Below are 25,079 nucleotides of genomic sequence, written 5' to 3' on the forward strand. Positions count from 1 at the left end.
TAAGTCTGGTACTACGACCATTTCTTCTTTTCTAACGCTCATCTTCTCAAGCAACAACGGCATGTTCCTGCCACGCCTACCAAACAGGGGTGCCTTACTGAGAGTTGCTGCTACAAGCCTGCTCTTGGACAGCCCAGCTCTACAGAGTACCTGGAGGCAAGCAAACACCTCTAGGTAAACAAACTGATTTCACCTTGTACGTTTTACAGGAATTGTTTTCTTACATTACTTTAAATATCACTATCCCTTTTTCATAGCTTAACAGCTGGAATTAGAGCTGGAGTTATAGAAATGGGGAAACGCTAGCGGGTGGCTATTATTTGGTAAAAAGTGTTTTATAGTAACAGTCTTCTAGTGGGAGTGTGGCTGAGAGGAACAAAGCTGAATTACTGGGTGAGACTTGCCCCTCCGCAGTTGCGGTGCCTTTGCTCTGCAAGTAAAAGGGGTGCAGTCTGTTTTGTAGCTTCGTTCAGATCCTAACCTCAGCCATGATCCTTTGCAGCCAAGACCCCCTCTGGTCCTGTCAGCAAACCGCTGCACTGACGTAGAACTGCCAGGGAGCATTTGCTCTCGGCAGAGGTTGGCAACAGCTGCACCATGCAGATGTGCACAGTCTATGAATTAGCCAGCAGTTAAAGAACTGCGTTCCTTGCTTCCAACTACACAGGTGCTGCCTCAAGAGAAGGCAACTACACACAGGTCGTATCTCACACAGTAACTGAAGACTGGGGACACCTGAAGCTAGGTTTAAGCTACTGGACCAGTAAGCAAAGGATCTTCATATCTGACCCTACTGACGGTGCACATCTGAAGAGAGCTGAAGCAACACGCTGCTCTCCTTTTTTGAAGCCCAGGAGGTAAGTGTGGCTGGCAGCCAGGCACAAAGTGTACTTGCCTCACGTCGAGGAACCTGCCAAAGCAAAGTGGCAGCAGGTCAAGGGGAAGAATACTGCCTCAGAGGACTGCAGTAGAAAACCATTGTCATTAGGACTTGGGGCTCTAAAGGACAAGTATTCCTCAGTGGGACAAGAGGTGAATGCTTTTTGGCTTCCTCCTCTGAAGTACTGAAGTTCTTGTGCAATCCCAGGACAATTTTCAAAAAACTTGTAAGCACACAAATATACTTTATGATCCGAAATAATTTGACACAGAGTGAATTAAAAGTTTACTTTAATTTTGAACCATTTTATAACTGCATTTTTCTCATGAAGCATCTGTATCACAGCAGGCTACAATAACTTTGGGATAAAAGGCAACTGGTAAACTGTCCAATACAAGGTTCCAAATAAACAGTTCTTACTGGCCCCTACCCAGACATATCCCAGATAAAGTTTTTGATCAGAAACATGAAATAGATCCACCTGCTTATTTTAAGCATATTAAAAAGGAAACTAATTGGACCATTTCTATTTGTCTAGTTTTTTATACAAAAAGGCTACACAATGTTACACTTTATTCAGAATACAGTTAGAGCGATTATGAATTAGTGTTCTACACCTTTACTCAATCCTTAAAAATTAGAAACTGCTGTAGCATATTCACTATAACTTAATACTACAAGAGACTTTAAAAAAAACTAACAACAATTACTGCGAAAAGAAAGGCTACTTCCAAAGCAAGCAAGGTCAGTACCATTACAGAGATTTAAAAAAAATAATAAATTTTTAACAAGCAAGGCTAGGGTTTGATAAATTCCATCTTGCAATTCATTCTTGTGCATTCTTCGTTTCTTGAATCACTCCCAAAATCCATTTGTATTATTACTCCTCGACCAAAAAGGACCAGAACAAAAAGTTTACTTCAATTGTTCCCATAGGAAACTCAGCTTGGTTAGTGTGTCAGGCACTTTCTGAGATACTAGCCCACCCCTCGAGCCCTCTCAGCAACTCTACAGGCCAATCAATGCAAGTTCATTCAGATGATACAGCTGCAAAGAGAAAAAAACCAGGTGTCAGCATTCCCGAGGAAAGGGCTGTTTTCACATATTAAGGCTGCATGAAGCCAGTGCACAAGACATTACAGTTAATTACTTCCACACTTCATGGCCAAAGTCAGTTTGGAGTGTGCTGATCACGTGTTTCCAGAGCATTTATTCACTATTCTGGCACACTGGGACCCAATTGAGCCAATCCCTCCCTGCCAACCAAGTCCTCAGTCCAGTCATCTGTTTTTCTCTTTTTGTTTTGTTTTTAAATTCAAGGTTGGAGCTTCTTACCTAAAGGATGATTTACAGGTCAGTATCGAACCAGGCCAACTGATTACTGTCACCTGGAGGCAGCCCATCCATAAGGTCCTGGGCATGGCCAAGATCTGGCAGACCATCAACTGGGTAGTCAGCACCAGGGTGGTGGCCACCCATTTCATGTTCCATCATAGGGTCCATACCCAAGGCATCCTGACCGTATCCGCCAGAGTGGAAAGAACGGTAGCTAGGATCTAAGAAAGTTAAAGGTGGCAGAGGGAAAAAAAGCATAATGTTAACAGATGTTAGATGCATCAGAAGCTGCAAGTATCAGTGTGTGAGAAGATCTTTGTAGCCATCTAATTTTTTTTCTAGTTCAGCCAAGTTCAAAACAATCTGTTGCCTGCTCTTAATGGCTATTCCATTGTTTGAAACAGCCTTCCAGTACGCTTCTGCAGACAAAGCACACTGCAGTCAGAAGCATGAGCAGATTCCAGCCAAGCCATTAGTCTGCACAATCAACAGTACTAAAATTCAACAATACTGCAGCAAAACCAGGCTCCAAGATTGTAGACTTGCTTCTGAAAGACTAGTCAAAAATAGCTTAGAATCCTTAGGGATAGGCTTGCATTTAAGTCTATAGACACTTACAGACTAATACATTCAATACCAGCTTTGTTTTAAAGAAAAACTGCACTATTGGAATTGTCAAGTCCATTTGTAAAGAATTTGAAAGATTTCTGGAAACAACAGCTCAGCGGGAGATTCTCCCACAAGACTCAGACAAGAGACACCAGTTTTGCACGTTCACGCAGCTCCCATTTCGGTGCTGCCAGTGGTGTTGCAGAAACTGGTTATTTGAACTGGCAGTTCCCCATCTGCCTGTCAGTTTGCAGTAACCTTGCTGAAGAGTAATTCACTCTTCACTCATTTGCAGTTCTCCTTTAAAATCTATGACTTGACTTCATCCAACTTAAGTTTAGTCAAGGCGAACGGAGGAGACATACCATCTGGGCGGTATCCAAGAGGTTCTCCCTGGGCACCAATATCAAGTCCAAGATCTGCTGTCTAGATGTACACAAAAAGTTACAAAACAGGTTTAATGCCAGGTCTTTGGGCCAGCACTAGTAATTCTGAGTTTTAAAAGTTTTGAAGCTTGCCCCAGATCGCTTTTTAGCAATTCTTCTGCAGTTAGCACTGCAGCATGGTACTTCTGTGAACATAAAACGCCTTTTTATCCAAGCATCTGCACCCAATATATAACAGCTAGATGTAGGCATAGGAATCCATAGGTCACTGGAAGGAGGGTTCTGTCTGGGAATGAAAAACATGGGGCAGGTCTAGGAACACTCCTTCTCTCCTGCCCAACTCCTGCAAGTCAGAGATTCCCAAGCCAGCAATAAGAATGTTTAAGAGTTCTGAAGGGACCTCCCCCAGTTTGTCCAATTACAGAAGTAATTGCCTGTCTGTAGTGTAATTGCATAATTCCAATCTCAAAGAGATATTCCAATTTAGCTTTTTTCCCACATTACTGTGGTAGATACAGATTTTAGGACAACAGAGAAGTACGCACTGAAATAGTACAAATCAAGGGCTACTGTCCTTTATTTAGTAAATACATACAAGGTAAGACAAGCTAGGCTCCTGAATCTTAAGAATCTGGGCGAAGACAGAGACTTAGTGAAACCTTCCCTCTACTCCATGCAGACAGTTTGTTTTCAGTTTCAATTCACTGTGTAGCCTTTAAGCATGAAAAAAGGCAAAGTGTGATAATCAGCCTGCAAACATATTCAAGGCTGAGCGCTCAATTCTAAGGAGAACACAAGTTGCATCCCCACCCTGAGATTATTAGTCCTACATCGTTTGCTTCATAGAAGCCTCACAGGGTATGTTTTATGTTTATACTTCCCTCATATCACTCATGCCTCCATTTTTGCATTCAGAGTTCATTAGGTTCTGACAAGCAGCACAAAAATGTACAAAGTTCTTCTATACAGCTTTGCACACTAATGAACATCATGAGAATTATAAACTTTAGCAAGCAGTAGAGAATGGACTCTTCCTATCTGCAAAGGAAGAAGCAGCTCTAAGGCTGCTTGCCACGGGTTCACTGAACCTGAACATGTAGAGAGAGTCAAGAAGGTACAGCCATGTGTAAAGCTGGACCTGTATCACTGATGGCATCTACACGTCCACTACTGGAAGGAGGGAGGACTTGGAAGCAAGGTCTCCCCACGAAACCATTAATACAAAGACGCAACTCACCTCATTCCAAGCCATTGGCTCAGTCCGGAACAGAGAGCTTGTCAATTCAACCGAAAGTCGCTTCTTATAGTCTTGTGGTTTGTCCTCAGACATTCTGAACAGCACTGCAGCTGCGTATGTTGCTATTGAAAAGAAAAGTGATTTTAGCAGAGGTTGAGTCTTCTACAACTTTTCTAACGCAAGTATGAAACTCATCCAAGTTCACTTACCAACACCCTCATTCCTTGAATGAAGCAGTTCCGTTAAAGGGGCAGTTGCACCTTCAGCTTCAATTGCTTCAGCTGCTTCCTTGTCTTGAGCCAGTTCACAAAGTACACCTGCAGCTACTCTCTGGATGTTCTCAATGGGAGAGTACAACAACTGCAACCAAAACACAAGGGTTTCTTTAGCTCTTCTACTTAAAAGGAGCTCTTCAGCACAATCTGACTTAGCAGTTCTACCAAGGAAGCCTAAGAGCCATGTTACCAGTTTTTCTAGTATGTACTATAGCATTTTCTTGAGCTCTTGCTTACCTGCACAAATAGTGGAATGGTATTTAGACCCCTGATTACGATTCGATTATGAACATCACGTGCAAGAATATGCAGGGCTCCGGTGCAGCCCTCGACAATTTCTTCCATACGCACGCCCTCCTAGTTAGGGAAAGAAAAGGCATTTTTTTTTTTTGAAGTTGAGATACTGTGCTATCTTCTAAAATGACTGTCAAAAAGCTGATCACCCTGTCAACAAATCAACCAAACTCGTCCCCTGCACACGCCCCCTTCCCCCAACAGGGCTCATATCCACTATCTACTGCTGGCCTTCAACTTAACATCCCTGCTGGAAGTCGGCCCAGTTTATCCACCTAAATTGAGTAACTGAGGCATCTCAGTGGAACTCCTCCCAGCATTCTTATTTTTATTTCAGTTTGTTATAAACTTTATGATTGACAACACTGGGTTTTTTTCCCCAAACTGAATTAGCTTGGCAGTTTACTAAGTTTGAAACAGTGGTTATCAGTAATGAAGAGGCCCCCTCCTGCTTCTGCAAGTATTAACTACACTCCTGTACTAGTAGGTACTGCTTCCATTTGCCCACGCTAAGGCAACTTCCCCTTTGGTTAATGTGTTCAACCGGGCAAAAAAATCGAGACTGATCTTGCTACACTGCCCTGGTACCTAAATAGGTAACAAGCACGGAGGCTGTACAACTTCTCAGGACTTGGTACGTAGAGTACAGCTCTAAGCACCCTTGAAAAGATGCAACAAGCTGTGATAGCTTTCTTAAACCCATAGCTCCAACAAGGGTGAGTCTCCTGGTAGAGAACTGCTTCCCTTGCCAGAGTAGGCAAAACCAGTATTTCTGTGATCTATAGCATTCAGAATTAAATGCTCAAGAGGTTCTTAGTAAAATAAGAACCAAGGTTTTGACATTCTTGTTTATTTAAGAAAAACTCCAGATCTGCCAAGACAGAATTATCAGCCCACCAAGAGAATAACATCAATTAGAGCAAATGGTAAAACAACAGCTATTTAGACCAAACAATACATGGCTGAGGCACACTGACAAATGAGGAGTTTTACACGTAACTTGGTGGTGGCCGCTTACCACAAACTGCTGTTGTGTTCCACCCATGGAAGTACGTCGCTGGGTGTCTTGATGTGCTCTGACCAGCAACTGAACTAGCCTTGGAATAGCACCTTGTTCACGCAGCGGGGCATGGTTTGCAGGACAGAGAGCAAGATTGCGGATCAAACCAACAGTAGCCTGCAGTTAAGAAAGGGGGTGGGCAATAGAAGAGCATGTTTAATCAGTTGATCCCAAATGCTTAAATCTCTAATAGACAATTCCAAGTGCTCAATTGAAGCAACGTTCCCCTCAGACAAATCACATTCCTGAACACCTTGGAAACAAAGTATTTTTCACAGTTAAGTTTACCTTAAAAAAACACCAGTTTTCGCTGCTGAAAGCTGTTAACTATTATTTACCTTAATCAAAGGCCAGTGTGATGGTGGGTGCAACAGTTTAACCACCACTGGGAGTCCATAATGGAGACGTACTGCATTTTGAGCCATCTCAGCTTCTTGATGTCTGCTGGTGAGGTGACGGAGCGCACAAATAGCAGGTTCTGTGATGTCTTCCCTGTCTCCAGCTCGAAGAACTGTGCGCACAAGAGCCTCAATGCCACCAACCTGGCACACCATCATCTTGTTCTTGTAATTGTTGCAGGTAAGGTTAGAAAGGATGCCAGCAGCACAAGTCACAACATTAATATCATCTGATCCTAAAAGCTGAACAAGAGTTCCTAGAAGGCCTTCCATTCCCTCCTGCAAAAAAAGAGAGAAGAAAAATTCAGTCTCTCCTTTTCCACTATGTTGGCTTTTGACCCTGATGCCTTAGAAGAGCCATTTACCTGCTTTGTTGCAGCATCTGACAGATTTCTCAGAGTCCAGAGACAGTTCTGGACAAGACGCTGGCTTGGATCTGTGAGGTGGAGTCCCAAAGCTTGCATCCCACCTAGAAGACGGTACAGATTTGACACCATTACTCAGATGCTCATCTTGTGAACCATCAGGTCCTTCCCTTCATTAAAGTCTGAGTGAATATCATGAGCTTCTGGATCCTTCTTGGCATTAGTATCATAATATGGCTAGGCCCTAACCCTTCATCACATAGAAGAAAACCCTAAGATTCTTTTTGTGACACTGGACCTTTTACATGTATGCATATTCTAAGGGGACCATTCTGACAATGCTCAGCCACTAAGCCATCCAGCTAACGACATAGTAGACTTACTTAAAACAGACTGCCTTTTATACTTCTGTATACTAACGGCCTCCAAAACTAGTTATGAGCTGAAAGACGAAACCAAGGTCAATTTTTGATGCTGGAAGCTTCTGTTCTTGCATGAAATGTACTGATCCTGCAGTACCATATAGCTTTTTAAGTTATCATGGGTAAAAGGTACTTACCAGCTTCAACAATAGCAGGTTTGTTGCTGGAGCAGACTGACAACACCTTCAGCACCCTACTTGTGGTCCACAATAGTTTCTCATAAGTATAGGTCCTCATAATGTTTACTAGAGCCTGGGGTCCACCACTTGCCAGAATAATCAGCTGAAAGACAGCAAAAATAACATTCATCTGTCACTTCCTGTGCATGTCAGTAGGTAGTAGTTGTTGCTAGTTTACACCCCTCATAGGTTACAGATCTCTAAAAAAACTGTTCACATCTGCTGGTCAGGTCTGCCAGTTTTGCAGTCTCACTACAAGCATGACTGCATTTCCACAAAAGAATTCCTGCGTCCCTCACCTCTTGCGAGGTCAGGACTGATTGACAAAAGTCCAACATGGCTGAAGATTCAGAATAAGGAGGTCAGTACACAGGAACTGTTAGGCCATTCACAGCAAGCTTGCTCATTTTAAGTGCTTTGAACAGCAGAGGCACTTACCTTACTTTCTTGATTGCCATACGCTAAAATCTGAAGGCAGTCCGTTGTGATGGCCAAGAATTTGACATTTGTCTTGTTGAGCAAGGCAACCATTTTCTGCAGCCCACCAGCTAGACGGACAGCCATTTTGGCTCCTTCCTGATGTAACAGGAGATTGTGAAGAGTTGTAATGGCATAGAAGAGCACAGAGTCCACTGGGGACCTACAGAAGGAAAAACCCTCATGAGTACCTGCACCTACCATACCAACTAAAAACTACAAGTACCATCTTAGTAGTGCACATACCCAAGCATTTTAACCAAAGCAGGGATGCCTCCTGATTTGAAGATTGCCAACAAGCCTTCACGGTGATGTGAGAGATTGTGTAGTGTACCTGCAGTACAACGGGCTGTTTCCACATCGTTTGTATTTTGCATGGTACGTACAATAGCAGATACCATTTGAGGAGATCTCATAATAGCATGGCGAGACGCTTCCTTTTTGGATAACTGATGAACCATAACTGCAGCCTTGTTCACCACCACCTACAGAAATATTTGAAGAAAGCTTTTAGTTTTAAAGGTCACTGAAGAAGCCCCACAAGCAAGCTACACTGAGGCAAAGAAAATGCTTACCTGGTCCTCATCATTCAACAGTTTGGTCAGTTCTGGGATTGCACGAGTTGCAAGTTCAGCATCATCTTGGTAGTTTATCAAATTAACAACTGCATGTTTTAACATCTGGGATGGCTCAGCCAGGCGTTGCACATTAGTTGGATGAGCAGCATCAAACTGCGTGGATGGGATTTGCATTCCTTCATCCAGTGTTTCTGGGAACATAGCTGCACGCACTCTCTGAGCTCTAGTCATTGCATACTGGCCATCAATATCTGAAAAACAAGGTAAGTCATTACCTCAAACTAGGAATAAAAAGCTCATCTTCTAGATTAATAGTAATTCAGTATTTAGGTTTTTGTATTGTTAAGCTGCGTGCCTAAGCAAATCAGTGTAATAGAAAAGGCCTTACCAGCAACTTGCTCCTGGGTAAAGGACTGAGAGAATCCCTGCTCCCACTCGTACAGGACTTGTGTCGTGTCCACATCTTCCTCTTCAGGATTTCCCTTGCCACTCAAGGAGGGAGCAGTTGTTGTGGCACCGGAATGGATACCAGAGTCCAGATATGATTGTTGCTGCCAATGACTGACTGCTGCTTTTCTGTCTGGCTCCATTGCCATATCCAACTCCATCAGGTCAGCTGTAAGAAATCATTGTTGAACAATTAAGTTTAGTTCAACTATTCCAGCATGTATTAATCCAAGAGATGACACAGATTTTAAATGAAAATAAACTGCTATAAACAACTACCTCAACCCAGCAGAGGTAGCACTGCAAGTGAGACAGCAATTTTAAACTGAGGCTTTATGTCGAACCAACGCAGACATCTATAAACCTGACTAACAGGCAGAGCAATCACTGCTATTGTGACTGTCTCAGTCTACTGCTTAAAGATTCCCTTTTCCTCATACTGTGATTAGGTACTTGACTATACTTACGGGACCCAAAATGCTTACGATGACAAACTTGTTTGCAGGTTTGAGTTCCAGTGGTAAGGTATTAATTACTGTAGTAGAGCAGACATTACTCAATCCAAATGACTTTAAAAAGTTAAAAAAGGGGAGTAAGGAGCAAATTTAACTGCTCTTTATTAGAGCTGCTAGATTCTAATAACAGAAATTATGATGCATTATATACCTTGGGTTGCCATGTTCCTTGTTGTGCTCCCAGAACTCTTTCCGGCTACCTTTCAGAGACCCTAAAAAAGAACAAGGTTAGAACTTATTAAACACTAATCAGAGCTAGTAAGACAGGATTTCATATTAGAACACTAGAATTGCAAACTAACACCTCGCACATCTTGCCATTTCATTACTACAGTGAGTATATTTAAATGCTAATTAGCAAACCCCCATGGACAGAGATGCAAAAGAATGAGATGTATCACCCAGACTTTTTTTGGCAGACTATATGTAAGATAAATTCTCCTTTTAAAGCTGCAAGAGAAAAAGAACTGAAGACTGACCATTTTTTTACTTCTCTATCCTTGCATAAGATGAAGTCCACACATTAAATTCCACAGCTTGGACATGCCACAAAGACAAGGGCTAAATGTCAGACTTTCTCATTTCTTTCAAAGACATCTACTCTTAAGATACTAACAAAACTGTTTGATACAGGGCTATAACATAGATTTTCACAAGGAAAGCTGAAATGACCATTTAAGGCAAGATGCTATTATTTCAGTGATACAAAGACTACCTAAATTGAACCTCCTCCTTTACTCCTTTCCTGTACCACAAGAAGAAAGGCGTCTTGCTACACAAAATATGGCTTCCTTCAAGTTAAACTGAAAACTGAACCAGCCTTATAAACAAATGCTCTCCTTTAGTTGCACACATTAAGTCACCAAACTCACTTTTTTTTGTGCAGAAAGCAAAGATAATTGGGGGCAGGAAGCTGAAATATGATCAAATGCCCTATCAAAATCTTCAGTATGCACCTCCATTTGATATCACCAAGCAGCACAGAAGTATTTGTACTATAAATCTGTTGCCGTCTCTTCACTAACCCAGAAAGAGAAATTCGAGGCTACAGCTTCACAACAGGTCACTCAAAGCTGTAATACTTTTATTTCATTTGCTCCCCTTCCCCCCACAGTCCAACACTGTTTTCAGCACAGAAACAGAGCTGGTGACAGCCTATTCAGGGAGCTAGCCAAGCAGAAACATTTCTAGTGGTAACTACTACAGCGAGCAAAACCATCTCTTCCAGCAATCAGCTTTCAATGTGCCGTTAGGTGTTAGAGCTATGCTGATCAAAACATTCCTAGACAATGAAGTAAAGGCAAGCCACTAATCTCTTTAAAGGACAGGTTTGCAGTACTGTGTCAAGAGAACAAAGTCCATTTGATGCTGTATTTGTGAAAAGGAAGATTTCCCACTTTAAGAGTTTCCTTCAGGAGTAGCTTTTAGAAAATCAAAATTAAACAGAAAATGGGCCTGCAGTTTAACAGTCTCACTGAATAGGTTAGGCAACTCTGAGTCAAGCTTATATTTCATTGTCTCTGAGCCAGCTGCAGGATACTCCAGCAGCTCCTGAGCAAACTCATTACTTTGCAGTACAAATGCCAGTGCTGTTTGTCCTGACTCTGCACTCCCACAACTTTTGGCAGCCACCTTTTCCTGGCTCTTTTAAAATGGATAGTAGATCTGCATCTGCAGCAGATAAGCAGCATTGAGCTGATTTAAGACATAACACAACATAAAGTACCCTGCTATGCCATTGGAAATGCTTAGGTCCCTAAATTGGTCCTACTCCACAGCCTGGAAGAGACTGGCCAACTCACACTCTACTCCTCACAATCTGCATGGAGAATTCACTGGCAATACAACCATTTTTTTCCAGTCCCTTGAACACTGGATTCTTCCAACATCCTGTTAGGAGTTTGGGAGTAGCAGCGGTAAGGAGAAGGAAAAACTAAGTCATACTGTCAGTTCACCATTAATACAAAAATTCTCCTAAGTAGCTAAGTTGGAGGAATTGCTTATACAAATGCGTGATAGCTCCCTGCAGGTCTTATGCATTACTTTGTCAGCCCCACTAACACCTTCCAAACAGAAAGAAGTGGAATACCACTAAAAGTAAAATTTGTATCTTTGCTCCCCCTAGTCCTCACTGTAAGTCAGATGCGACATTTCCAGCAGAAATCTGGGCAAGATCTAGTTGCTACATGCAATTCGCAATATGCTTAGCACAAAAGAAGATCTATTTTTATTGTAACCTTTCTTGTTTCCTCCTATTAGGAAGCTGCTAATAAAAATTATCACCAAACTAGTTTTGAAGTTAACATACTGGTAGATGAACCAGTCAAGAGTGTTGATTATGCTTTGAGATATTTACTACCACCTCAGATTCAAAAATGCAATGAGGGGCTTGGGAACAACGTATATCATTTCCTCCCACTGTTGAATTCTGCACAAATGAAGGCAGCTGGCTTACAGCAACTGCACTCTGAAATGGTTGTTTCAGATTCAACAGCCTGAAGAGATCAGAAGAGCAGCTGTGTCATTTGGTATAATCCAGCAGACCAGACTAGCCACTGCACTGCAACACTATTTCAACACAAAGCTGAAGAACATATACAAGTTAGCAATGAAGAACACCGAATTAAGTGTTCAGAACTGCATTATCAGTCAGATATTCAGTCTTTGAAATGCTGACCTTAGATCAGCCTGCTAGCTGCACCTGAAAATTTCTAACACCCTAATCTGCATTTCATACACCTGTAACCCCCCCAGCAATTCCAGGTAGCATTTTTTATTTAGATGGGAAATTGGTTTTAATCCCAAGAGCTCAAAATAGCTGCAGATTAAAGGTAGCCCGGTAAAAGGGGTACGTTCAGTTTGTTTTTAGGGTTTCTGTAACTGAGTGTTCTCCCATTCCTTTCCATTCTCTTCTCATTTTACAAGGGGGCAAACTGAGTCCAGACAAGCTGCTGACTTAACCTTGTCATGATGCACAGAAAGACAACTGCTACACTTCAAAGGGAGCAACAACCCCAGAGTAGGTACAAATGTTTGTGCTGTTACCTTTCCTGACAGAAACCGGATGAATACATGTGGGGTGGGGGTGTGGAAACAAAAAACAAAACACACCAAACCACTCTGCTAGGATAGTTAAGCTTGTAGTCTTCAACCATGAACCACGTACCAGCTCCTTTAAATGGGGCTCTTATTCAATTTTATTGGAGGACATATGACTAATGACATTACATTATCAAGGTCAGTAATACAGATCTTAAGCATCAGGAAGAAACAGAAGGACTCAGTATACTTTACAAAGTTTAGCATAACAGCAAGCTTCTGTAAGCCTCACTATTTTTAAAGGAATTCAAGTCTGAATTTTGATAAACGTCATGTTATACAGAAGTTTATATGGATGTACGACAAGGACTTATGGGACTGTTAACTTCTTAAAAACATCCTCCTCCCCCATGACATTACCACTTGTGTAGCAAGCATGATCAGCTTTGGGTTTAAGTGGAGGTTCTTTTTTTTAAAATATGTATTAAATCACTCATATGAAGAGCAATGCAAGACATCGCACTAGGCTGTACTGTGTATCATCAGTTCCAACCTTGCATTTGAATTCTAAATAACTGAGAAAAACAGTTTTGCAAGCTTAGCGGGCTTATGAGCTACAAATCTCAAGTTACTACAGAAGACAATTCAAATTTTTTGGTTTCCAAAGAAACGAAAGAGAAGGAGTATTTTGATGATGAATAAAACTTAAGTATAACTTCTGATTCTGGAGAACAGTTAAGCACACACCAAGGAAGTCAACAGCATTTCTCAAATCTGAACAGCTTCGGTAAAACCTAGATAATTTTCTTTCTAAAGCTGTTAAACTCCATTAAGACACAGAGCACAGTGAATTGTTCACTTCTATTCTGTCTTACAGAGGACAAGAGCTGTGAGAATAGCCTATCTAGGGGGGTGAATATCAGCCTGACATTTACGTGCCTGGTATATCAAGACTACAGTACATTTGCATCTCTGCTGCAGTTTATCTAAGATAAACCCATTTTCATTGTCAGCTAAGCCATTTTGTTAGCTTATGAAACAGCTCATATTTGCAGCTTGTATTAAATAAAAATGTATCCATCTTCTTTCAAGGTTACTACCTTAATCTTAATAGAATCTCCTCATTAAGATTGACTCAGATTACACCCAACTGATTTGATAAGCAGTTGCCCCCCCTTTTGTAAAGCAAGTCCAACTTAAAGTTTGCAAGTCTTCCAGAAATCTTTTGCTCGAGAGCAGCATGTTACTAAACCTTGTATGAGAAATGAAGGCTCCAATCAACATCTATTTAAAGGGAACATATCTACTGACCATGTTTTCATATGTCTCTCTCTGTGTCTCATCTAGGACAGGCCAGGCAACTGCATCTTTAAACTAACCATTGGCGCTGACTGACACATTTTTTTTTTTACATAGAACAAGCAGATCTTTATCTTCTTGTGACAGTTAAAGCAGTTAAAAACATTGGATTATCTACATACAAGTGAAGAGAAGTACATGTACTGGAAAATAGTTTTTCCTCCAAGTGTTCAGAAGTTATTGCAACAACTACCAAGGTGTTACTGAAGCATCCTTTGGGTCTATTTTTATAACTGGTCTTGTTTCAGGCAGCTGCCTGCAAATGATGTTGCCTGTGTACAAAGAGTCAGTAGACAAAATATACAAGCAACATCAGTTCTGCAACTCATAACACTAGATAACTAAAGCACTCATTCCTGTGACCCAAGAACAGAAATATAAGAACTTAATGTAGCAGAAGCTTCCTAATTAACCTTAGTTTTCAAGTGGAGATATGAGAAATACATTCGATTAAGGATTTTTAAATAAAAAAAATCCTTTTATCTTATCCTGGAAGTTGTTATTCTGTTTTCTAGAAAAGGAAGCATGGAGCTGGGGAGAAATTGTCTAAGTAAGACAATACTGATAGTGGAAACATCAAAGCAGCTTTCACAGTATATAAGCTCTTTCAGGCATGAGTGGCTGACCTGACTCCTTAAGCAATTTTTGGTCTAACCTACCCCACAGCTGTAAGTACTCTTGCAACAGGCAAGCCTACCTTCTACTGCTTTTAGTCTTATGAAGACATGATCCAACTGAGACAGTCAGTTTAATATTCATTAGGAATAGCACTAAACTGATTAACAGGAAGGCTAAAAGAAGTAGACTTATTTTTCTTCCTTCAAAGAGGGAAGCCTATAATCAGTTTATACCTGCCTACTAACTTTTTTTTTTAAAGGAAAAGTAAGAAGTTTTACTCCAGCTGGAGAAAACACGAGAGGGAGGGAAGGAAGGAGAAGTTACAGGTGACCTATAAGAACTGATTTATAGCTTGCCTATCCATAGATGAAAACAAGGATAGTACTTGTGGAAAGTAAAGATCCAAGGTATTTGCATTCAGTTTCTAATTTAGACTTAGATTCTAGTTTTGGACTGAAGAAGGGAGATAACCTGGGAAGTTAAAAGGATTGTCATTTGCCTTGCAGGTCTCAATTTAGGAAACTTTCATTTTGTATCTTCAAAGGTTAAACAAGTTCAAGAATTTTTACCACCAGAAATCTGTTTTAAACTTCTAATTATTCCTTATCGAAGCAAGGATAAAGTCCTTTTCTCCCATATCCTCCCAGATATTCCAAACAAAACTTATCTTTGAGGATTTTTATCTGGCTTCTATTGAGCTCTGGGGTAAAGTATGCTTTGTAGGTAATTCTGGAGGCCCTTCATGTATCAGATGGTCTTAAGATTAGTAAGAAGTCCTGAAAGTACAGTTTCAGTGTTGTGTGTTTTAAGGGATTTCAGAAGCTTGCTGTAGGAATGACAGTTGAGGTTTACAATTTTTCTACACAATGAGCAAAAGATACTTTATTTCAAAATAGGAACAGATAACATACTTGAGTTTCACACTGTAGACTTGCATTTAAAAAAAAAATTAATTATTCTTGTACAAAGGTATCACACAGGATTAAATAAGTTTTCCTTAAATACATTCCATATCCACAAAACAAGTACTGAACAGCATTCCCATATTCTGTCTAAAGTAGCAGCATTTGCAGTCCTCAGTCACTTTGCCAATTCTGAAAGGAACAGCTGTGCAGTGATTAGAGATTATTTTGAAGTTAAAGTTATATGCAAGCATTAGAGGACCTTGATTACTGTCAAATTAGTCACCAGTAGTGACTTCTGAATTAAGAAATTCAATTTTTTAAATCTCTCCTCACACCAGCAGTTTAAGGACCTGGATGGACAAAAACTACTGTGAAACTCGTTGAAAACTGTCTCTCAAATAATGGTTTAGGGCTGTAAATTATCACATGAAACAAAGCAATGGATCACTTGGATATTTTTGGAGACAGTAAAGTTGAGGTTTATTTTATTACCTATACCAGGAATCAGAATACAAAACTTTATATTTTTCATATTAATGTCAGGCTTCCTTCTGCTTTCAGCAGGCTGATATTTAAAATACTGGGTAAAAATATCTTATCATAGGCCATCTGAAGATATCCTAAGTAAATGGAAGCAATTTAGACAGTATGTAACATCAAAAGGAAACAAGACAAACCATACAGCCAAGGGAAAACACAGCATGCATTTTCCCAACTCTAAAAAGAAAAAACCCCATGGGTTTTCACAACTCTAAACCACTTCTATCTTCTTTCAGGTTAGATGATAGACACACTCAACTGTAGACTTCACTACCACCTCAGAAGAAATGCCATGGCAAGAGAGAGAGCAGCACTACTACATTTAAGTGTTGTGCCAAGATGAAGCAACCTCAACCATTTCAGTAGTTCTATTGAAAACTAAGAGCTACCAATAGTGATAGGAATCTTAACCTGCATGCCACAGTACATGCCTGCACTGAAATCCAAGTTACTGATCCTAGACTGCAACAGAACAAACTCATTCATAAACTTTAACTCCTGACAAAACTGCTCTGGTCATTTCCTCAAGCAACGTTTGCTTAACATTGTTCCCTCCAACCACTAAGTAAGAATACTTCACTCCAGTGATGTACCCTATCCACTTAGTATCCTATATAATCCATCCATCTTGAATTTATCCAAGCTAGAATACTTCAGACAATGCATTCTACTGATGCCTGCATAAAGGTAGAAGATGCCTTACAAACAGCAATATGTTCTATTTTAGATTTAGCTAATCAAGTCACAAGAAATCTGACTCTGAACCCAGAATATACAACACTCTTAAGTTGTTCCTTAAAATCCCTTAATAATAAGACCTGAAAGTCTAAGATCTGTTTCTCCTATTAAGCATTAGGAAATTAAGAAACCTGAATCGTATCTGACCTTTCTCAAAGGTTAACAGGTTGCAACTTCCAAGCTTTAAATATCCTTAATGCATGCTGAAAGAGGCAACAAGCTAGCTCAGATAATCCACAGAATTAGAGTGGAAGAGGAGTATTCGCACACACACAGATCTACCAATGCTCACTATAAGTTACCTCTGCTTTTCAGCCACTGTTTTTGCTGCTTCATTTCCACTTCATTATTCCTTTTTTCCTTCAGTTTGCTATTACATCAATTGTTCTGGCTTTTCAACCTTTGTCTTCTGCCTTAGAAATTATCTAGAAATCCTTCCCATAACATAAAGGCAGAAGAGCCTCCCTACACTAGCTTTGATAAGTTTTTTTTTTACTAAGAGTTCATTTGATGCCACATCACAAAATGAAGTATTATGCCTGTCTATTTTCAGTCATCTCAGCAATCTAAGACCAATTAAGAGCACAAAGTAGAGTTTCTATTCACACGCCCATTACCTGAAGCAAACAGCATGCAAATATTTCTATTCTTGCTAGACTTATTTAAGAAAGTTGATTACAACTGCGTAATGGAACTGAAGTGCAGGCGTCTGGTAGTCTTGACTAGACTTAAACACTGGCTTACCTGTATTAAAAGAGGATTTATTCCTCAAAAAATGTAACCTGAGTCTTTCCTTCACTAGACAAGGACAGAAAATGAGGGTCATTTTGAATCCATGCAGCCTTAGGCGCCCATGGCAAAGGGGAGGGAAAGGGGCCACAAGAACTTTACAACACAGCTGTAAGGCTCCATTCTACCACATTCCACTTCCATTAGGACTGGAACACTATGGAGTGTTCTAATACTACAGGACATTCACTTGTTTCACCCTCCCTTTCCTCCCAAAAGGGACAGGCTAGTAAAGAATCACACTTCCTAGCCAGCTTGCCAAATGATCCACTGTGACAACTCATTAAGTTTCAAGTGCAGTTGAGACTATAATGTAAGTGTAATAAGATCCATGTTTTGTTTTGCTCACCTTAAGTACAGAAAACCACCCAGAACATAGTTTTAATCCATCACTGAAGAGCAACTTTAACCACTGACTGAAAGTTCAGGTAACAAAATGTATCAGAAATGGACTTCGTGAGCTTTCACTGCCAGATGGGATATCTTTCAGCTGCAGGCATTTAGTGTCGCTGAAACACAGTGCTTTGAGCAACTAACACAGCATTTAGGCACTAACAGCTTATGCAATTAGTCAGGGTCTTCACAGGTACTAAGGTTTAAGAACCCTTTTAAAAACAACCCATTAGAAGTTTCAATAAAGCAACAGTTAATATCGGTCTGAGCGCCTTGGTCAGCCAACAAATACTTGAGATAACTAATCTATAAAATTATGAGAACCTGGAGGAGAATTCAGAACAAGCACTTCAGGTAAGTTATTAAAAAAGTAATAAAGTTCACCTGGGCACTGATCTGCACAATCATTCTAAGAGATGAACTTTCAAACTTTAGAGCCTGCCAAAAAGCTTCTCTGCACCCCCTCCCCCCCGCCCAAAGAATGAAGCTGGCAATATCATATAAGGTTCTCTAATACCTTTGGTGCACAGTACTTTACTCTTTAGGACAGACATTTTAGCAAAATTTTGTGGGAAATTACATATTGATAGGACACCTAGAGAAGTCAAAAGGTACTTAGTAGCAGTTACCTACCACCATAATTTCTTACAACTCTCAGTGGTGTCCTTCAGAATTTTGTTTGATGCTGGTCAGAGCCTAAGGCTGCCAGAGCCACATGGCTGGGCATCCTATGCAATATGAAGACCGCACCTTTTCACGTAATCCCATACGTTTTGCTACTTAAAAGCATACTTATACTGTAGTATCTGAAATCTCACAGCACTGGATGTTATCACCTTAGAGAAGTTACGATGTTTGGATCCACTGCACAATTATTTTGCCCTTTACCTAGAGAAACATTCAGGAGTTGCAAGAGGTCTGTCAACACAATCCTTTATATTCAAAATCATGGGCAAGTATACCAGCAGCTTCTACAAGATCTGCAAACAAAAAAGTGATCTTCTCAAAGACAGCTATACTTTCTGCACTGAGTATTTGTTCATCCTCTATAAAAATCTGGTTGTTTCCATGAGCTATAAGCAGCAGCCGTGCTGAAGCTGACAGAGAAATTATCAGAAATTTTCAAAACCGTGTTTGAAAGTAATAGTTTAAGAGAGCTTTTCACTGGCAAGTATACTGCAACACTAGCAAAATCTATTAGTTTATTAGTAGGCAAGATTGGCTCCAAGTACCTACATATCCTTCTTCACTGTCCAAGAGAGGAGCTGATGATAATCTTAACATTTAAGATGAGATGCCAGGAACCACTTCAACTACTAATCAGGTGTTACACATCCAGCTTTAGAACAAAAGTAATAATCTTCTCCACATAATGTACCTATCAATCCTTTGACAGCAGTTTGCAGCTCAGTATTAAAGGACTGGTATGACAGTTTCAAGTTTATGAACTTGCATTAAGTTCATAACAAGATTATCAACCCAATTACTCTTATGTCTTAATTGTTTTGACCAACTAAGCACCACCAACTCATGCAAGTAACCTCGAAACAGTTACTAAGTTCACTTCTGTTCAGCAGTGGGGTTTACTTTGAGATCTTTTGGTCACCAGCAAGCACTTCCAATTAGGGTTTCATGCAGCATTCATTATGTTTGAGTATCTTCATGGCTGGGCAAAACATTAAGAGCAGGGACACAGTTAGGTATCTACATTATGCATACTCCTGCCTTTCTCAGTTAGGGATGAGCTAGTGTTTCTATTTAAGGTTTAGTTTGCCAGCAGTACTCAACTTGCACTGATTTACAGCTTTTAGTCCATGTGCCCCTACTTCCACTGAGTAAGATGTCTGTAGTGGAGATGGCAGTAGCCAGGATCAAACATCATTCTTTAGTCTTACCTAGCCACATACAAAAAAAAGCTGCCATCACAACCACTTAGAGATAACCTATGAGAACTTCGGCAAATATTATACCACATTTCATTTAACACTAATAAAATTCACCAACAAACCACTGCCAGCTTCCTGCCGGCTTAGTTTTGAGTGTCAAAAAGATACTTAATGGTTCTATGGTCATTTATCATGATCACGTACATCACTAACAAGAAGGTTGACAGCCAGTGTATTACAGAAGTATCTTTCCCTCTTGCCTGTGTACAACTTAAAACATTTATTTCCACTCAAATACAGCAACAATTTAGCAAACAATCCCCCTTCCAAACCAGTAAGTATCTAACCATAATCTAGTTCCTTCTTAGGCTGCAACTATGTAGCCAGTCCTGAAGATGGATGTTAAACATTAATCTCTATGGTTTAAGAAACCAGAGTGATTAGTCATAATTGCACTGACACTAATGAAATACTTATGAATCTGAAAGTGGCTGCCTTTGCTTGTCTGTCAGAATAACTATGTATTTATGATAACACATACCGACACTCCAAAAAGTACTGTTTAAGCAACAAACATGCTAATGAAGTCTGACGCTGTAAGACGTTTCTTCAACTCACTTTTAATTAAGGCAAACTGACAAGGCAACAGCATTTATCAGCACCTTTAGGATGTTAAGATTTCTGGCCACTGGAGGGCACCTGAATTGTTGCCAGGACAATACAGAACTACTTGCTACAGTTGCTGCAGAGTTGGCAAACTTCTCCAATTCATACAAGTCTATTTAGCACAGTAAATCAGTCTAGAAATGCTAGTTCCAGTAAATATACTTACAGTGCACACTGTGGATTTGCCAACTCCAGTAAGATCCAGCTAGCTCATACTACCTTTTTAAAAGCAGCAGCCTAGAATGCTAGATTAACTCTTTCAACCTTCAAGGGAATTAATTTATTCCTTAAACTAGGCTCCACAGTTGATTTAGTATTAAATATCAGAGCAAGGACTTTACTTCTGCAATACTAATCTAGCCAGCGTACATTGTTTCCTAAAGCAGCTTGGAGCATTAACAAAAAGTTCTTCTGTAATGAAAGCTGTAAAGCAACATCTGCACCCATACTTCCCAAGGAAACAAAAACATAGCACACATTCGCTTTCACATCAAATCATAGTTAACAGATTCACGAGGGCAGGTTGAGCTAGCGGTATATGTTTCACCTGCTCACCTTATCGATTTGGTGTTCCATACAGACAGGAATGTCAGAATAAGACTTCCATTAGTTCTCTCCCTTGCACTTGAAGTTACCCGTCAGTGCAAAAGAAACTTTTCTGGCGCCTTTCTTCTCATGAGAGAAAACAGAGGCCACACAACCCTAGCATATTGAGACATCACCCTCTTGGGCTAAAGCCCGATCACAGACTACAGCAAGTTCTACCTTGGAATCAAGTGCCAGAAATGGATACTAAAAGTGAACCACTGTCAGGCTACCTTATGTTGGCAAGTCTAACCAATTCAGTTGGTGCATAACATCAAAGCACCCCCAGAACAAATCTTCCAATGCTTAACTAGAAAGTCAGCAATACTGCCCTGTCTATCTGACCAAGATAATCATTTTATCTAAAGAGGCAAGAAAAGTCACATGCAATACTTACTGGCCAAGGAGTTTGCAGAATTTTGCAAGGTTAATACAGTGCCGTTTCTAAGTTACCGCACAGTCACCCAGGAAGGCAAGGGGCTCAGAGCTTGCAAATGCATGCTGTGAGGACCCAAGAGCATGTCCCAACTGCCTGCACAGTTTCCCACAGAGTCTTACCAGGCTTTGTGAAGTATGATGTTCAAGATAAGCAAGGTCAGTCCTGATTTTCCTGCCATGGTATGCAGTCTACCAGAGTCACAGAACAAGTTTTGCTGCAAGCAACTGCATGATCACCACAACCCCTGCATTACCAGCTTTAACTATGAATTAACATGAGTGATTTTGATTACTGCTATACTTGCACACTAGTCTGCCTGCTAGACAACATTTTGCAGAAATATCCTTATCCAGGAGTTTCAGACTGCACATTCAGACTCCAGTTTATAAGACTGAAGCTTACAATAGCCATGTTTCCTGCCCCATTCTTGCTACTTCCCTTTCAACCCCTCAAAATACTGCAAAATTAGTTTAGAAGGCCACTAGTACTAACTTGTTGTCTTTACATCTGAATTAACTTTCTGAAGTATTGTGTTCTCAGGAGTTAAACTTGAGTTTTTGGTGGTTAAGTCATGAAAGATCAATATCCGTTTCACAGAGAAACCATATGTCTGAAGGGCAACGAGGTTTCATGGCCAAGATTTGATAAGCCAGTTACTGACACACCACATAGTCATGGCAAAACGCTAGCGTTCATAGTAGACTATATATCAAGCAAGCAGCCCAGCCTATTTATTGCTTAGGCAAGAAAAAGGACACTTGGTTTACTAAGGATGTAATACAACATTTGAAGAGCTGACTTTTTCCAATCAAGCTTTACTTTGTATTAAATCCTTGCTTTTAGAAGCTATTGTGCATTGCATTGTCCTTTCCATCAACATGTTTTTACTTATTTCTCCCCTAGACTCTTTGAAATGATCAGCCATACAGACCAACATGAACATTTCCACGCATATCAGTTTATACTTAAACAGAAAATATCTGAACTAATGGACAAGCAAATACGACACTTCTTTAGAACAACCCCAGAACAGCAAGACACTTGATATGATTTTATACTGAATAGTGAATTTAAAGCCTTGTCGGAACACCTAAGTAGCCTCATTTTCAACAGTAACAGTCATTAGGCCATCAGCACAGTAGCCACACACCTGCAGCTGTCAGCACCTTTTTATTAAGAGTACAAAATTAACATTAGGTTCCTGGACTGTCAGTTACTGAAATTCACATTATAACTTGGCCCAATAAACACCAGTAAGTTTTACCCTTTGTGCTTAAAGCCTTACAGTAGTACCTTTTTGTCATTCAGAAGCAAAATCGTAATTGGCAAGTTGCTCTCTGGTGTGTCTGAACTTAATATCAAGAAAGCCCCGATAGTCTTTCAGGTAGTTTTCTCGTCTTTGCCTTTACTATAGTCTCAGCACATAAAGATCCTGTTTTACTAAAACCCCTCCTTGATTTCCGTCCATCGACCTCAGCATACCAGCCCAGCCTCTTTCCATTCACTACTTGCATACTTTGGGGGATGGGAGGACCACAGATGTCTGGAATATACAGAGTGTCAGAACAATGGCTGCTCCATGAGAAAGAGATCAAGAAGTAGCCGATTACAAAGATCAACACTGCTATTCCTAAAGTCACAAGCTGCCCATAGTACCTTCACAGCCTGCCCTTTCTTCCCAGAAGGGATAATCTTCAGTAGAAGTTTTTGGGAAGAGACTCAAAAAGAAGGGGCACGATGTCCGAAGTCAAGTTTTAGCTAGGGAAGAATTTAAGGTTTTGCTAGATTTAAGAAACCTCGCTGTCCCAGGAGCAACTGATCATGCACAAAAGAGCTGAACCAAGCTTTTCGGGAAAAAAAAACACTGGATCTCCCTGTTCCACGGGAAATCAGAAACAAGTGCCCTATATCCTACTAAGAGTAACAGTAAGTTGCTTCACACATCTCAGAAGCACGTTAGTTTGGGAGGTTGGAGTCGCCGTCGTCCCCCCAGTCGGCCACGGAAAGCAGCAGGCTTGCAGCATACCAGCCCCCACGCTGCCCAAGTCATTCGCTACAAGGCTCTGGTAACGTGGGTGTTAAAAACTTAATTTGATTGCTCCCAGCTCCGGGAGCTTCATTTCGGTGACACCAGAAGCAGCATAACCTCTCCAGCAAATATGCATGCAACTAAGACCGAAAACCCACAAGGCAACAGATTAGTTATCTCCCGCTGACTGCGGTGACCGTGATTAATTATATTCGGTACAAATAAACCCGTCCCCTGCTCTCTTCCCCCTCCTATCACCAACGGTGGTCTGCAGCCCACCGGCGAGTCAGTATCCCGTCCGCCCCTCAAAGAAAAAAGGGTCATGAAAGTACTCCGGCCTCGGCTGCAAACGCAGCCGGGAGCAGAGTCCCAGGGAGACCCGGGCGGCAGAGACTCGCCTCCTCCTGCAGCCCCGAGCAACCACCCCCTCGCCCCAGGACGAGCTTCCCAAGAGACACCTCGGGAGCTGCAGCTGCCGCCTCCTGCAACCACGCAGCTGTCCGGACCTCCCAAAACCAGAGCCCTCTCCTCCTTTCCTGCGCCCCCCCACCCCCGCCTTTCTCCCACCCAGGCAGCGCCCCCCGCCTCCCTCCAGCCCCGTCCTTCCCGCCTCAGCGCCGGGCACACCCTGGACCTCCCAACGGCCGCGGGACGCAGCGCCCGCTCCCGCCCGCCCTGGGACACCGGCGGCCGCTGAGGGAAGGGGGCCCGGCCCGGGCTCGCCCCAAGTTCCCGCCGGAGAAAGTGGCACTAACGTTGCAGGGAGGCGAGAGCGCAGGGTCCCCCCGGGCTCCGGCTGCTGCTGCTGCCGCCCGGGCGATCCCCGTCCGGTCCGTCTTTCCTTCCTTCTCCCCTCGCCTCCTCCTCCTCGCTCGGCTCTTTGCTGCCGGCGGTGCCCCCGCCGCTGTCCTCCCGGGTAGCGACCGTGCGGGGCGGCGGTATTAGTCCCCTCTCCCCGAGCGCCGCTGCTGCTCCCACCGCCGAACCGAGCGAGAGGCTTAAAATGGCGTCGCTCACAAGGAGGTTCTTATAGTGAGCGCCGGACGCGTCTGTATCCTGCCGCCGCGGCTGGGCCCAGCGCGCAGCATTCCACAGGCACCCAGCGCACAGGGCAGGGGGAGGAGAAATAGTGCCCGGCTCCCAGGGCGGAGGGAGACAGAGAGTAGCAGCGGAGGGAAGCGGTCGAGAGCGGGGGAAGGCGGCGGCGGCGGCGGCGCGGCGGGGGGAGGCAGGGCGGGCTGGGCCCGGGCGGTAGAGGGGAGCGGCGGCGTGAGGGACGGGCGGGCCAGCGGGGGGAGGACAGCGGAGACACCTTATTCCGGAGGTGCGGAAGAAGTATCCGAGGTCCCGGCTGGGAGCGAAGTTGCTGCCTGAGGGTGGAGTGGAGGCGGCGGGGGAGGGGGTGCAGCTGAGGGGATTAGCCCGGGGTCCCGCTTTGGGGGGGGAGGGGGCGGCGAAAGGCGAGCGCGCCCCCCTTTAATTTGGCGTTTCGTTGCCTGGAGGTTTTATTTTTTGTTCTTTTTTTTTTTTTTTTTAAACGCACGCCACCGCCTGTAGCGAAACTCCGTCCTCCCAAACGTTTGTCGCCAAGTCCTGGAGACTCCCGGGCCCCGTTGAATCCAGGAAAAAGGGCCCC

At 42.1% G+C, this 25,079-nt stretch overlaps 1 protein-coding gene across 2 annotated transcripts; it reads right to left on the bottom strand.

Annotated features, from left to right (window-relative positions):
* Positions 1-1,153: 1,153 nt before the first annotated feature.
* Positions 1,154-24,592, bottom strand: CTNNB1 (catenin beta 1). 2 transcript variants are annotated; one of them, XM_075143190.1, is made up of 16 exons: positions 24,199-24,589; positions 9,609-9,669; positions 8,884-9,111; positions 8,493-8,746; positions 8,164-8,402; positions 7,879-8,080; positions 7,399-7,543; positions 6,840-6,943; positions 6,415-6,753; positions 6,035-6,193; positions 4,960-5,079; positions 4,657-4,807; positions 4,448-4,569; positions 3,190-3,250; positions 2,216-2,436; positions 1,154-1,927 (listed from the first exon to the last, which is right to left on the bottom strand). In XM_075143190.1, the coding sequence occupies exons 2-15, from the start codon at positions 9,619-9,621 to the stop codon at positions 2,228-2,230; spliced, it is 2,346 nt and encodes a 781-aa protein (XP_074999291.1). In that variant the 5' UTR covers positions 9,622-9,669; positions 24,199-24,589; the 3' UTR covers positions 1,154-1,927; positions 2,216-2,227. The 2 variants fall into 2 exon arrangements, with proteins under 2 accessions (XP_074999291.1, XP_074999293.1); XM_075143192.1 differs by lacking the exon at positions 2,216-2,436 and having other exon boundaries at positions 24,199-24,592.
* Positions 24,593-25,079: the final 487 nt, after the last annotated feature.

The sequence above is a fragment of the Calonectris borealis genome, chromosome 2 (genome assembly GCF_964195595.1).
Source record: "Calonectris borealis chromosome 2, bCalBor7.hap1.2, whole genome shotgun sequence".
NCBI classification, from domain to species: Eukaryota; Metazoa; Chordata; class Aves; order Procellariiformes; family Procellariidae; genus Calonectris; species Calonectris borealis.